Raw genomic sequence first — 15,845 nt, 5'->3', positions numbered from 1 at the left:
CAATGTTAAAATTATTTCCAGGTTTCCAAGTAAATTCTGCATCTTCCTATGAAACATGTCACTCACTTCAGTAACTGGGACATTTCATCAGGACCAAAGCAGTGACTTCACCATCTCTGGATCCACTCTGCCATTGCTGCTAAAAACAACAAAAGGCACACACGGATGTGATGAGTTCAACCATTTTAATGGCAAAACAACAAACAACCAAAAGTGTGAGTGCTATCAGAGACCAGCTGCCAACACTGATCAGCACGACTGTTTCTTCTGAACAACAAACCGAAGGCAAACTAACAAAAGTATCTGTTCTGAAACAAAGTGCAACAAACTTTGAATGGGGGGAAAAAAAAAACAGAACACCCCAAAACTTATTTTGGGATCTTGTATCTTGAATACGCAAAATTACATATTAATTTTAGAGCAGTTCATGGGTTAAGCAGTAGGAGAAAGTTCAATGCCTCACAGCATCGCTTTGTAGAGAGTGAGGGAGTGACGAAGGAAGCGGTCCTGCTCCATACAGGCCAGCAGGTCCTTCAGCATCACCCGAGTCACTCTGTGGACACCCTGCCTGGGCAGGAGAGGCACCTGAAAGCCACATATGCAACACACACACACACCAAAACAATTATCCTGTATAAATATGACACCCTGAAATGAACCTGTTGCTGAATGGCAAGTGATTTGACATTGTATTCTAAAGTCTATTGCAAAGTCACTAAGTCTGATTCTTTGCTCACAACTCCTGTTACACACATATGAAGATGAGAGAATAAGTTGCAAAGAGCTATATATATTAAAACAAACTCTGGCCAGACGATAATATGTGTCATAAACTCAAAATATACTACAGTTTAAATATTTGGGGTCATCAAGACACTTTCATGTTTTCCAAAAAAAAAAAAAAAAGACACTTTTACTTATGTGCTAACAAGGGGTTTCTAATCATCAATTAGCCTTTTAACACCATCAGCTAACACAATGTAGCATTAGAACACAGGAGTGATGGTCGTTGGAAACAGGCCTCTGTACCTCTTTGTAGATATTCCATTAAACATCCCTCGCTTCCAGCTAGAATAGTCATTTACCACATTAACAATGTCTAGACTGGATTTCTGATTAATTCAATGTTATCTTCACTGAAAATAAAGTTTTTCTTTCAAAAATAAGGACATTTCTAAGTGACCTCAAAATACTGAAGTCCCACAATGCTCTCTGCTAGCTAACACAGAACTGGCTGTAGATGGAGGAACCACCTCCTCAGGCCTCCTAGGCCAACCAGGCACTACAGTTATTCTACAATACAAGTTCTGACAGAATACAGATTATCATCCTATTTTTTTCTTAATGCATTGCACAGCTATTCAGTTGTGAAGCATTTCCAGTAGATTGATTTCATAACTTTATTGTACTTCAAGTTTATATCGGACTAGTACTCATTGCCAGCAGACACTAAATATAAATGAGTCAAAAAAAACTTGACTGGGATATCTGAACTGTAAGCAATGTATTTTGATGCTTACTCCGAAGTACAAAATTAGAGAAAGTTAACGGAAATGGCATGAAAGATGATTTACAATTCTCTCAACTGAAAAACTCCTGAACATTTCTCTCCATTTTCTTCTTGTAAATGGATCAAGTTTAGTTTGCTTCTTCTTCAAGGTGTTTTAGCAGTAGGCAGGTATCTGGTTATGTTTTTGGCTTCCTCTACTGTGCTTCCTACACCAATGAGACATGGATAACACAGCCTATACTGACCTTTTGACGACACTATACAGCCTAGTTTATTCATTCCAAAGCAGTTCATGCAAATAAGCTTGACAAATTTACATTTTCTTTATTTTTTCATTGCAACATTTCAAAAGTTTGCCTTAAATTCACTTGACAACTACATTGAAGCGCAGCTAATAGGACATTAAAGAGTAAAAAAGAAAAGCTCTGCAAAGCCAGATGTTCAGAAGAGCTCTTGCCATCACTCCTCCATACTTCCTGTCATCGGTGTTTGCTGAGGTAAAGTCAGTGCCGAGGTAAAGGAAGCCCTGTGGCTGTGAGAGGAAAGAGACAGAGGCGGCAGGCAGCCGACTCCGCTGAGTAATGGAGTTCAAAGGCAGTGGGAAGAGTGTGCAGCGAACACAGCGTCCTCATCTTAAAACCTACAGCCTGCAGCGCTGCGACTAAAACACATACAGAATTAAAGACTCAATGAGCTAAACTAACAGTCTCACAAATGCTAATGGTGTTAAGCTGCAGACTTCCTGTGTGTCTGCATCAGCTGAGGAGGAGCTGGACTTAAAAGCAAACCAGTCTGCCAACCTGTGACATTAAGGTTCTTTAATTTATTTAAGTTATGTATTTTCTGTCCATCACTGGTGCCACGCACTCATTCCTGGATTTAGGTTGATTTTGTGGCATTGTATATTCAAATAGAACTAACTGTGTTGCCTTTTTCTTTATCCTTAATGCAAAGCACTCCGGGATGTTTTGTTTTGAATTGATTCTTTGGAGGCAGCCAGGGAGCAAGATTTAACATTTAAACTGGCAGTCTTCATCGATTTCAAACTAAAAGGCTTCTACCAGCTTAAACGGCATAACGACACCATCTTCTAGTGGGCTTTTTGTGTGAAATATCAGCTGGGAGTATTTAGCTTTACTGCAGTCTGTTTATGAAGGTATTAATACTATTTGGGGGTTCAACTTGATCTCACCTACAAACTATTCCCGAAGATCTTTGAGGGAGTGGCTAAAATTGTTTCCATATTTGTAAAGTCAAATAAAAAAGGAAAAATAAAGACTGGACTCCTGATAAGAAAGAAGTATCACACACCAGCTCCTCCCTGGTTTGATTATTAAAACATATCCACCTGGCTTTCGATCACATCCACAGGTCTCTTCTTGCGAGGCCCGATGGCAGCCAGCGCGTGGAGGTTGGCTTCTCTCTGCTGCAGCTGAGCTTCTTCTATTTGCTGTAGCTGAAAGGAGAAGACAACCAAAAAAAAAAAACTGTGAAAATGTGGTGAACAAAGAGTTACACAGCTGCTAACACTTTTAATTTCTGCAGTCACACTTCACCAGAAATTAATGTTTTGCTAGCACGAAATGCATTTTCTCTTTTCCACTTCTTTAGACTCCCTGATCAGGACCCAGGCCTTCAACTGAAGCCAGTTTCTATTAGATAACATTTTGGACTCCCTGGTTTTTAAGTAGCTGTTACCTGAGCTCAACACCTAATTAGTGTCTATCATCCTAATAAAATCCTCAGTGCAATGCTTTTTTCCATGACACTAATTTTATCAGTATAACACAGAGTCATGCCATACTCCCGTCTGCTGATCTGAGATCATCTGCTGCCAGTGTCGTTCCTTTAAACCTTCTGGTAGCATGTCAATAAGAATGTGTGGTGTACGACGGGTATTCCTCATTTTTCTAAAAACAACAGGTGTTTGGGTTAGCTGTCGTTTAATCCGTGAAATCTCTCAACCCCAAAAACCCACCGGTGGCTTTGAAAGGCATGTTATCTTGGAAAAAAAACCCCCCACAAACATCACCACAATGACACCACTTGTCAGAGCCAGAAACTGTAAAAACAGAAAGAATCATTGCAATTTCAACTTTCAGATAGTTCTTGAGCAAATCACGTAAGACACATTTCTGTAGGCACTTGAAAAAGTGTTGTACATATTGATTCTCGGTTTTGAACTTTTTAAAATCATGCTTTTTTTCTTTTATGGCATTAAAACTGTCATATTGCACAGAAGACATTAAGTTCTCTGTACTCCTTCTCATGCTTGTATTGTTACCAGAGCTGCAGGACTTCATATTGAAGTGAAAAATGGGCCCACAGTGAGTAAAAATGTGACAGGAGCCACAAACAAAAAAAAAACCTATAAGCTGCTTTCATTTTAAAAGGTTAAAGAGCAGTTTGCAATTTCAGTCCAAAAGAATTAATCCTTACAAATTTTAAGCTAGTTTTACAGTTTCATGCAACATAATATAAAATTCAATGATTATTTAACAGAATTTATAAATTCAACAAAAAACACATGCTGTGAAATAAAAGAATTTGAGTCTCCAGTGAGCTTCACCCAAACTGCGGGTCTGTTATATGTACAAGTCAGTCTCAGAGTCAAAGGCTTCAAACATAACAGAGCGATGGGCAATCTTTGTGAATGAGAAAATGAATACGAAAAATGTGTCAATACTGCGTTTCACTTCTATGATCCAAAGTACAACGACTGGCAGCCTTAACCATATTCCCAAAAACAAGAAGCTGCATTAAAACAAATTATCCTTCAAAGCTCCAAGCTGTGTGACAAGCCTTATATTAAAACAAGTCCTCTATGTCTGACCTTCAACAGTTGCAGGGATTCAGCAGCACACAGAATCATAAATCCTAAACGGTTCATTAAGCAGATTCACATTAAGTTCATTAAACGTGTCACTTAACGCATTTTATTCACTGCTGGCTTCAACTCCAAGCTGAGAAATGGCCTCAATGAAAGTCATTTCCAATTAGCACCACACCTACTCAAGCACTGAGTAGGTACAGACTTGGCAGAGTGCTCGCATGTGTGTGGTGCAGTGGTTGATAGAGTGCGTAGGGGTGGCAGCAGTGGGGCATGTAAATGAACAGATTTTGTGGCTAAGGAGAAACCTCTGGGGGCGTGATGGCTGGGAGCTACACAGCAGCCCGAGAAGCAAAACAAGCTATGTGTGGTGTTTCCGTCTCCCTAAATAGCCACAGTGCTGCTGGTGCCTTTCATCTCTCACGCGTCTCCGTGTCCTGCCGGCAAAAAACATTCCACACACGTTACTAAATGAACAATTAGCATGAAAAATAGTGGGGATTTAAAGAGTTCCCAAACAACACTTCTCAAGACTTTCCACTGGCTCACACATATGAAGGATATCAGGTCGGGTTTATCTGTGAATAACCAGTTCACTGTGTACAACATATTCAGACAAAGTGAAGGACCAGGGTCAGGGCATCTACCACATGAGCTAAACATTCTGGGTTGGGGAGTCTCCAGTTTAAGAACAGCACGTTATCAGTGCGATACCTGACTAGGCCTGTGTGACAAAACAATAACGATACCGTTCAGTGATAGACACTTCATCGATGGCAACAAGAGTTGTTTGTTTATAATGGAGCCTCACTGCCCTCTGTTCTCTCTGTGGCGCCTCTGCAGGTCTCCAGAAGCATGCTAGATTGTGGCTGCTCGAGCCAGCAGGGGCCAGTGGTGGAGCCAACCAAGCATGGTCCTTCCCTGTGTCCACTACCACTTCCATCCAAGCAACACACTCCTGCCAGCCTGCTCTGGGGGTTGACAGACATCTGGGGGTGTGTGTGAGCCAGTGTGGGGTCCTCATCTGATGATATCCAGTCCAGGCCAGTCACGGTAAAACTTAACCTCAGCGGCTCCACCCTGGTCACCCTTTGTTCACCGCTTGATTTTATTTTCCTTATTAAGGTGAGATTATTCCTTGATGCTTATTTGTTGTGATTTATGTGTATAAACTTTACCCACAGGTGATGAATCCAGGTACATGCTTCTGGTCAGGCTCATTGAACTCTGTGAATGTTCCTCACACTGGAATCTTGCAACTCACAAGAATTAAAGCTTCTTAAGTGCAGATTTTTAAAAACTTTGGTTTATACCTATCTGTTTGGCCATGGAAAACTGAGTTTGCAAAATGATATCACACCTACATTTGTGCATGTCCATTTGTGTAATGACCATGTGCCTAACACCAGTTTCTTTACATCTGGTTAGCACTAGCAGCTAACTACATTTGGCACATCATCTGCATGTTAAAATCCCTGCTGTGCACCATATTTCTTGTTCCACAGCATCTGAATTTTAAACCTGCAGAAACAATGAAATGACAGAATGTTCTTTTGAGGGATTTTTTTGTGCTCTCGTGTGTAAGATATATTTTAGAAAAGGCAGTTTTGTGGACATAATTTGTTTTCTTAAATGGAGATGGAAGCAATCCATCCAGACAAATATCTAAATAAAAAATGGTGACCATGTCAGATCCTTGTGAAGAGTTCCTCTTGTCCCCATAGACATCTATTTACAGCTAAGCATCAAATGAAGTAATCGAGTGGCAACTTGACTAAAGTCCAGGAGATTAGAATGCAGACATTTTTCTCTGAAATAAACACAGAACGAAACTCACCTCTTTGGCTCTTTGCCTAAGCTGCTGATGCTGTGGATCCTCAGTGTGTGAGCGACTCTGTGACCACAAACAAACATAAATAAATTACATTTCTACAGATAATGTGCTGTGGTTTCGGATCAAATGCTGCTGTGACCTAACATACATTTATACCAAAAATTTAACCTGTATAAGGGAAACTTTACTTGTAGATTTGGGTGTGTTTACATCCGAGTACATAAAGTATCATTGCTTCTAACAGAAAAAAACATCTGGTTTAAGTCTACACTTTCTCGACTTGCTTACCCTGGCCAAACGCAGCAGTCGCTCTCTTTCCTCTTCATCTTTCCTCTTCTTCTTCAAACTTTCAATTTCCTCCAGGAAGCGGAGCTGAGAGCGCACATCACTCTCTTTAATATACCACTGGTCCTCCTGTTGCCACACAAATACACAGAAATCTCACACTGACGAATAAAATAAAATTTATGTCAAACTGCATTCACATGAAAACCAACAGCGTGCATGTGATACAAGCTTACTGAACAGCATCTGGAAGCAGAACAGCATCCTTATGAGGGAGCATTTCTGCTCTGTGTGCACACAGGGTCCTGTGAGCACAGGACTTGCTTGACCCTCCCCTCGCTTTCACAAAGGCTCAGTACTCGCTTTTCACAGTGACTTTTAAGACTTTACAGGCAGCCCAATACTCTGATCTTCTACTTTACAAGTCCTGCATAAAAGTTTTAACATAATTAAATCTACAAATGTACCACTATCAAAACATACTTAAAAGTATCACAAGAAAAGTGCTCATTATACAAAAATTGCATATTTCAAAATATTGTCTATTATATTAGTGGATTAGAATTCATGATGTATTAATGTGTTTGTCATTTCAAAGGTAAAGGTGGCGCTACCATAAATAATTACTGCTTTGTAATTCGTAAAGCTCATAAGCCATCATTGCAGGATTTTTCAACAACAATAGATTATGTCATAATTTATTTGTTGATTATAAAACTATTACAAATGTACTTGACAAGCGAGTAATCTTTGAACAGTTGTGAGCAAGTTCTCATCACGGTTTCATGCTTGAAAGATTCCTCGCAAGCATGGTTCTACACTTGAGAATACTGTGATGTGTGTTCCTATCACAAGCACGTGCATGTTTTTTGTGCACAGATTTTGACACTCATTAAATGCCATACCAAGGTCCCCATTTTTGTGGTGGTGCAACAGCCATCACAAACAGCGCAATGACAGTTTGGTGTTTTAATGACTTAATATTCTTCTTTCACAGCTCAGTGGTATTTTGGTAATAAGTGCACAGCACATTGTAAATTCACCTACTGAAGCAGTAATGAGGCAGTTCAAAGAATGTTGTTAGTTTTTTGTGAAAGCTGTCTCTAAGACACTGCAACACAGTCTGTGACCACCTCTGCACTTGTAATTGCACATATTTAGAACAGCATCATGCTAACAGCTGTGTGAGGCTGCACAGTTGTGGCTTAAGTGAGAATAAATACATCCTTTATGAAGCAGTATGGATGTTCTCGACTATTTTAAGTCAGGCTCAGGTTATTGTACCTTCAGGGCAGCCTTGCGGTGTTCAGCAATCACAGTCAGCTTCTCCAGCAACCCACGAAGACACTCCTGAGTAGCATGAGACACCAGAGCCACCACCTCTGGACCCACATCAGTTACTCCCAGTGCCTGTCCTAACACCAGAATCACACAAAAACACATCAGAGCCTCCCTGGTCCAAGTCAACTTATAACCATAATGACAAACGCATGTTTCAGACTCAATAAATGACATGGAACCAAACTTAATTTACAGAATGTTAACAGATCTTTTAACACCAAACATTTTGACAGGTAGAATAAATAGTAACAGTGATGGCCCAGTTTAACACATTTTAAGGTAAGGTCTTATTTTGGTCACTACATGCTGTATTTAGTTTTCTTTTCTTTTCCCAGACAGTTGAGGCTATCCAGATTGTCCATCATTTGACTAAAATATCAAATGTTGATTTAAGGCTTTATACTAAGGAAAAATGAATTTTAGAATTGTTAACTTTTTACATGTATTTCACCATAAAATGTTTGCAGAAAAGACACCTTTTCAAACTGATCCAACCGTCCAGAAGACTGGTTTGCTCTGTCTCAGTACAGCTTCTGTACCTGTGTGAAGGATTCGGCTGAGCACCGGGTGGGGCGACAGGAACAGCTGATCCTGGCATGACTGCACCACAGAGCCGACCATGGTGGTCAGGATCTGTGCATTCTCCTCTCTGAGGTTGACTCCAGCCATGTAAGCGACATCATTAATGTCATCATCTTCTCTGTGAAACAAACAGACATGTTCGTGCTGCTGATTTTCTGAGAACACTCACTGAAATAATGCATTCACTGACCACCTCCACTAAACCCACAACAAATGCCTCAAATTTAACAATTAACTGTATATATTACTTGTAAGATCCTGAACTGTCTTTGCATGCAGATTTGGAAGAATGAGATGGATCCTGAGTGAAGCTCTGCTTTACTGAAAAAGCTCCTGTAAAAAAAAAAAAAACATACAAAGTTACTTGAAGAGTGGCACTGAGTTTAGCATCATCTGTGTGAGAGTTTGTGGGTGGAGCTTGATTTGTACATCTATCTCCACCATGCTCAGTTTTCAAATCACAAACATCCCTTTAGAAAACAAAACAATTGAGTTTTTTGCAATTGTGGCAACAGAGCAATGAATTGATTCAAAACTGCAGGATCTATTTTTGTACTTTGGTAACATTACAATGATGGATGACAAAAGGCTGAGCTCATCTGCAAGGCCACGGAGCAACATCATGACGGTGTAAGGCTCATGTATGCTACTCTTACTTTCTTTGATAAATTAGACGGGTTTGGGGAATCATTAGTTAGAACTGCAATGAAAGACAAAGGTGAAGTATTTGTGACTAACAGCAGTAGCAAACTCCAGCACAAACAATCATGACAAGCACACACAGTGGCATTTTACAGAGCATACAAAAGAAAATAGCTCAGCCTTGTAACTGTCATTTCAGAGTTCTTTTGAACCGCTGCACAGAGTTGCAGATACTAATGAGTTTCACTGGTGCCAACTTGTGACTCTTGAACATGCAGATCAACTTCTGTTACATGAAACATTTGACCCTTTGAACCCTAAAACCAGCACTGTAAAAATTTCAATAATCATCAAAAGTTCAACTTCCGACTGCTCTTGAATTAATGTGTGACATGTAAATGAATTACACTTGCGTTTCTTTCTGCAGCTTTCAAGCAGATTTAGATCAAGAATCAATTCTTCATTTGTCTCTTGACACCAAGATTAAAAATCAAATAGTGAGAACTCAGATTTTTGACAAGTTACCTGCAAAGTGTTTTCCTGACTGGACCACGGTGTGTCTGAGGACAGGTCCACCTCTCTTATACACGTAATGTCTTGACTGGGCGAATGTCGTCAACCCAGGCCTCAGAGTCACTCCTTGAGCCTGCTGAACACCCTGCATTAATAATAGTAATCATTAAGGATCAGTCCCATCATTCCATCCATTTTACTTTGTTGTAAAGGTGACGCCTGACTGCTTCACATTTCTACCTAAACTATGAAACGTAATTTAAAATCACAACAAACTGACACTGACGTTTTTGCAGAAAAGGATACACAAATAACTGTTAACATGCTGCAGAGCTGCAGAACCGAGGTGTTCAACACGATTTCAAATGTCTTACTTAAGCTTGCATCATAATGTGTGTTTGCACGTAACCAGAGAACCAGTCTACATGCACTGCAGTGATCACATTCATGTAAATCCACTTACAGAAACTGTGCTAAGCTGTTGGGCACTAAAAGTAAAGTGAGAATGGTTTTAGCCATAACGTCAAGAATATTTTTGAAGTCCCGCAAAGAGAAAAATGTCTAGAGTCCAAATTATGCGTCTTTAAAACTGGTACACCGACATACTTGGCAGGAAAGTTGTTTAGCATCTTGGACAACCTGCTACAGTTCTTCAGTGTCTTCTGTCTCTTCATGTAATCTCAGACTAACTCCATGATATTGCGATCAGGGCTCTGTGTGGTTCAGACCATCTGTTGAAAGAAGGCTTGATCTTCTTGTGGCTAAAGATAGTCCCCTATGATTCTAGCAAGATGTTTGGGTTCTTGTTCTGCTGCAAAACAAATATGGGTCTGATTAGATGCCTCACTGATTCTACTGTCTGATGAACAAATCTAAATATCTAGTGCTTAAAGCTTTGACCCAGTGATGTATACATGGTACATCAATGAGCAGATATCCTCCCCACCCATGCAATAATTTTTGATGCATAGATGTATGTAGTGACAGAAACAGAGGCATCATCCTTGACTTTCTCTGTAAGTGCGGGTCTGTGAAGCTGAAACCGCAGCGTATGAAGAATAGCAAAGACACAAATGGAAATCAGCGTGTTTCTGGTACCAAAATCTTACCCCTACAGATTCTTCATAGCCATGTGCAGATGTCTGTATAATTAATTACGACAGCGCATGTAAACACACTGAATGGTGCTATAATACTTTTCTTTTACTTATTCAAATTAAATGTTTGTCATATTTAGTGACAATTACATGTTTTGCTCCGGTAATATATAAACCGCTCACCACATCACAGGACCAAACAACATTTGGTTACCTGCTGGCTGGTCCTCAGGTCTGTGCTGGATGGCTTCACGGTGGAAGACAGAGATGTGGGGTTGCGAATGGAAGTTGAAGCCTGTTGGATAAATAACTGAGGGTCTGCGGTCAGGCAGCGAACTGCTGGAAGACTTTTCTGACAAAGCCAAAGAAAAGACAAGTGGAAAGAAATCATGTCATCGTACAAATTCCATTTCACAAGCGGTACGCATGAAGATTTTCAGTGAGCTAGGACTACAAATGATCACAATTATTCATCGTTTTTCGAGACAAACTAATATGTCACTTTCATATTTGAATAAACAGAGCACCGCTTTCACTTCCATGTTGTGCCACATCACTGCTAATCTAATGAATAAACCTTTGCATCAAAAAAAGGTATGATAATCTTTACCTGTATTCAGAGCATCACCTTGAGGCAAAATACAAACAGCAGTGCACTGAAAATGGCTCTCTTGTCAACAGGTGCTACAATGCACTAATATTCCTGTAATGCCTCACAGGCAGGCTACAATAGAAGATAGCTAGGCACCTGTGCACAAGAAGTCTCTAGTCTCCACTTAATTACCAAAGTGATACCAAATTTATTTTTACAACCACATCTTCCTTTTGGTATTTCTCTCCTGTTTGTCAATCATTTTGCTGAGCACACATGGAGCCTGCAAACTCAGTATCTTTTCAATAATTTTTTAAAAACATCCGTATATCCAATAAAAACTTAATCTGAGCAAATCAATCAATCAATCTTTATTTATAAAGCCCTTTTCATCCCAGGGAGCAGCTCACAGTGCTTTACATAAAAACAATACAACAATTAAAAGCACTTAATATAAGAGATACAAAAACAAACACACGCACACACATACAAATCCACATAAACACACACTCACACAAACTCGGGAATTAAGAACACTTGAGGAAACGCTATCTCACACAGTGGGGAAACACCAGAGAATAAGGAACAGAGTAAAATGGAAAAAATAGGATATATAAATAAAAGCAATAAAAGCAATACAAAATTAAGATAAATAAATAAAATTCTGTTCTGTCAGAGACTTTTCTGTCTCTGTGATTACATTGTGGATGCTGGAATGATACATTGTGCTTGAAATTCATTACATTTCGATCACCAAAGTAATGACAGGGCCTAATAAAGATGGTACAGCTACACAATTTGTATCACTTCGAACAATTTTTAGACTTATTTTAAGATTTTTCAGAGTCTGCGGACATACGAGGACGTTAAATGTTGTCTCACCCTACCTTTAGAAAAGGCACCAGGCAGGGCTGCGGAGTCGACTTCAACTCATCATAGAGCTGCTCTGTAAACTCCTCTGCTTCCACCTTCCCTTCCTGCAGGTTAAAATAGTACAAATATTTGTCAAAGTACCAAGTAAAAATTCTGATAAGTTAAAACTGATGAATACTACTTGGGTACAAATGTACCATATGACTACAGCAAAGTAATGCCTTTGAGTCTACTTAGTAGAAAGATTTGTTAAAAATATGTACTACATTCTCTTGGCAAAACTAGATTGGACAGGAATATGTAATGCAGGATGCGTACCAGCAGACTTTTGACCAGTCCTCTGACATTGTTTGCCATGTTGGCAGACCTGGAGTCACTTGAAGCCAGCTTGATCAGAGTAACCAGGAAGTTCTTGCACTTTTTCACACTTTCCAGGGTTTCCTGTTGGTGAAATGTCAGGCAAAAAATTATTATCTATCTACTTGTTTGCAACAAATGCATCAGTGTTTCTTCAGTTTTATATTACTTGTTAAATTCACGTTTTGCTTAAACAGAAGTTGTAGCGAGAGTCCAGGTCAACTTTTCGATCAATATATTGTTATCTGACCAAATCGTCAGTGCTACTTTCTTAATGAGAAAGGCACTACATCAACAGCTTTTTAGAATAAATTCCTTATTTGTGGCTGTGGAAGAACCAGATTATCAGTAAACACCCCTGCATTTCCACAACTTTGAACTGGCACAACTTAAATCTAAATAATGAAACATTTACTGATTTGTTTTTCTCTTGAGTCAGCTCTAACCTAATAAACACAAAGAGGTTGTCAGTATGACTGCATTTTGATCAAATGGTGAGAAAGTTAAGTGTAAAGTTTGCAAAGAGCAGTTTGCATAACACCGCTCAACAATCAGCATGGTGTATCATCTTAAACAGCAGGTTTATTTGTCTGCGTTATATTTCTAAATAGTTCATGTGGTTGAATCAACAGTCAAATGAATATGGGCAGGTGCATGATGGTCAGCTCAGCTCACAGTTTGTTATCACTTCACTGATAAGTGCATTCTGAATTTAATGACTTGATAATTTGCTTTGCAAGACAAATGTGAAGCATATTGTGAATCCACTATACCCATCACCACCAGAGTAAAAAATACCTTGGCCTAAACAGTGTAAACGGCCTTAATACTCGCAGTAACAAGTGTTTAAAGAAAGTTTACCTGGATACTGTTGGTCAGGTTTGTCTACTTCCATGTTGTCTTGTGTGGCAGTACAGACCAAAATTTGTTTTCTGAGCTAAGTGACATCCACACTGAGTATGCAGGTCATAACTAGTAGGACTTACCTGACTGAACGTGGCTGGTGGATCCTTTTTGGGTTCTGTGATGGCCACTTGAATGCGAGGATGGCTCCCCCGCTCAGACACAGCACTGAGAGTCTGAACCACAGCCGGTTTGGGTGCAACACCAATCACCTGAGCACAACGTAAAATACATCACTCAAAGAGAGACGATATTGAAAATAAACCATCAATGCTTGTCTTGCAATAGTTTAGAAGGTGAACCAAGGCTGGATCTGGAGGATGACTGGTGGGACACTGCTCTGAACAAAACAAAGCAAAGTTAAACATCTGCTCGTCTCACACTCATACAGTTAAAGGAACCATGAGCTGCACTGTGAAGATTCAGTTTTCCAAAGGTTAAATGTCACATTATTAATTAATCCCTACATGTTCTATTTTCCACCATTTAGAATTTTTTCAGTGTTGCAAATGAACTACTTTCCATCATTAATACATTGTTATTATTTAGGACAAGGACAAGCCAAGCTAACAATGCTCACAGCCAACCACTTGTGTCTTTTTTTGTGGCCAGCTGTAAAGAGAACTAGGTATAGAGACCAACTTTATAATCAGGATGAGTAGAAACTCAAGGAGCTGCCATGTCTTTGGGGTTAAGATTCCAAGCACAACCTACACTGTGTAACCTAGGACAAGTCCAGCAGAAGACCTTTCTTCAATTTTCAACAGACTTTATGTTTTTATTATCACCAGGGCTCAGGCTTAAAGATAGCTCATCATCATGGGACCAATTACGAAACAATCAGGGAGGACACAAATTGATTTTGGGACAAAAGTTGGAAAAAAAAACTTGAATATCCCACTATCATTAGATTTATTACTATGAAGAGGAAGAATCATCACTGCAGTTGTATGCCAACTTTCAGCAACTCAGGTTCATTTTTGAAGGGAAAACTAACTTGAAGTCATGGAAACGGAAGAAAGGCCAATTTTTAATTTGCATTTGCTGCAGGAGTCGAATCAGCTAAATCTGTAACTGAGCATATGTGCATACAGCTGTATCCATGTTGCTACACGATCCATTATAACTGATTGTTAACGGTCAACCAGCTCTTGTGTTGTTACCACAGCTGTCTTTTGGACTGGTGCTGGCTGGAAACTTGAGGGAGCTGCCATCCGGATCACTGTCACCTTCTCATTACTTTTACCTCCAGCTGCTGCAGATACCTAAATTACAGAATGACAGCCAAGCGAGACCACTGGACCAGTAAGACGTGAGTTCTTCTTGAGTAAAATTTTAAAAAAACTTATAAAAAGCTGCACACACACCGGTGATGTCAGTATTCTTGGTGCTTGACCACTGACAGCTCTTGGTCCCTGGTGAGCCTGAGTCAAAGCCTGCTGGGACACCAGCATCAGCTGACCACTGTCACTGCGGATCAACATCATACCTGCCAATCAGATTTAAAAAATACTTGAGGAAGTGCTGGCTGAAGTATGTGCACATGGTGAGAAGCTCATGACAGCTATTTACATTTTAACAGACTAAACATACAGATCGCTGAACACAAGATAGTTGTAAAACAAAAACACAAATGAGAGTAATCAAGACTACAATCTACAATCAGCTGCAGCTCACCTGATGGTATCTGGATGTTGGCTGGTAGCTGTGCAGAAGCAGTCTGTGGTGGTCGAGGGGCGACCGGCTGTGGAGTTGCTGATCTGGGCACAGCTATGACCATCGTTCTTCCAGGAGTTGTGACCTGGTTTAAGGAGGCCACCTGGCTGAGAGCCTGTTTTGCTACCTGTTGGCTAGTAGCACTCACCTTTGCTGGAGTTGTCGCTTTTGCAATCACCATGATGGAACGAGGGGAAGTGTGAGAACCTGGGATTGTACATACAGAGGAGGAGGGAGGCTGGTAGCTCTGGCCACTGGAGATGACTTTAGGAGTGACACAGTCACCTTTTGAGGTACTTGCAGCAGATGGTGGAGGCTGCACTGCACTGATGGGTCCACATTTGGCTGGGACCTGTAATATCCTGACTTGAATAGGAGAGTCTCCATCCTCTGCTGCACCACAGGACTCCAACTTTTGGCCTTCAATGACCACTTTATTTGTGGCCATGGCTATTTCTGTATGGGAGAAGCAGTGGGGGGAAAAGTATTGCAATTCTTGACTTAAGTAAAAGTGCCAATACAGCAGTGTAAAAAATATTTCATTACAAGTAAGAGTCCAGCAAGAAAACATGTATGTACATTAGAATTAGCAACCAAATATAGTTAAAGTACTGAAATAAAAAGTCAGGGTATGGCCCCTTTGACTGACATGTTGTTGTGTTTGATATTGTATTACTAATACTGCAGGTGGAGCTAAACTATTTCATATTCAGTTCTATATACATTGACAGCAGATAAATCTGAGGGCTTGTCAAATCATTAATGGGAGA

General features: G+C 40.0%; 1 protein-coding gene across 1 annotated transcript; it reads right to left on the bottom strand.

Moving 5' to 3' along the window:
• Window positions 1–270: 270 nt before the first annotated feature.
• On the bottom strand, window positions 271–15,139 carry LOC127533761 (transcription initiation factor TFIID subunit 4B-like). The gene is made up of 14 exons (XM_051947663.1): window positions 15,037–15,139; window positions 14,763–14,848; window positions 13,443–13,571; window positions 12,418–12,540; window positions 12,114–12,203; window positions 10,849–10,986; window positions 9,550–9,682; window positions 8,340–8,495; window positions 7,744–7,874; window positions 6,463–6,588; window positions 6,178–6,234; window positions 2,859–2,966; window positions 1,236–1,253; window positions 271–585 (listed from the first exon to the last, which is right to left on the bottom strand). The coding sequence occupies exons 1-14, from the start codon at window positions 15,137–15,139 to the stop codon at window positions 460–462; spliced, it is 1,524 nt and encodes a 507-aa protein (XP_051803623.1). The 3' UTR covers window positions 271–459.
• Between the last annotated feature and the right edge of the window lie 706 nt (window positions 15,140–15,845).

The sequence above is a fragment of the Acanthochromis polyacanthus genome, chromosome 4 (assembly GCF_021347895.1).
Source record: "Acanthochromis polyacanthus isolate Apoly-LR-REF ecotype Palm Island chromosome 4, KAUST_Apoly_ChrSc, whole genome shotgun sequence".
Classification (NCBI taxonomy): domain Eukaryota; kingdom Metazoa; phylum Chordata; class Actinopteri; family Pomacentridae; genus Acanthochromis; species Acanthochromis polyacanthus.
The sequence above is the reverse complement of the archived record's forward strand: the minus strand, read 5'-3'. Positions and strand labels throughout refer to the sequence as shown.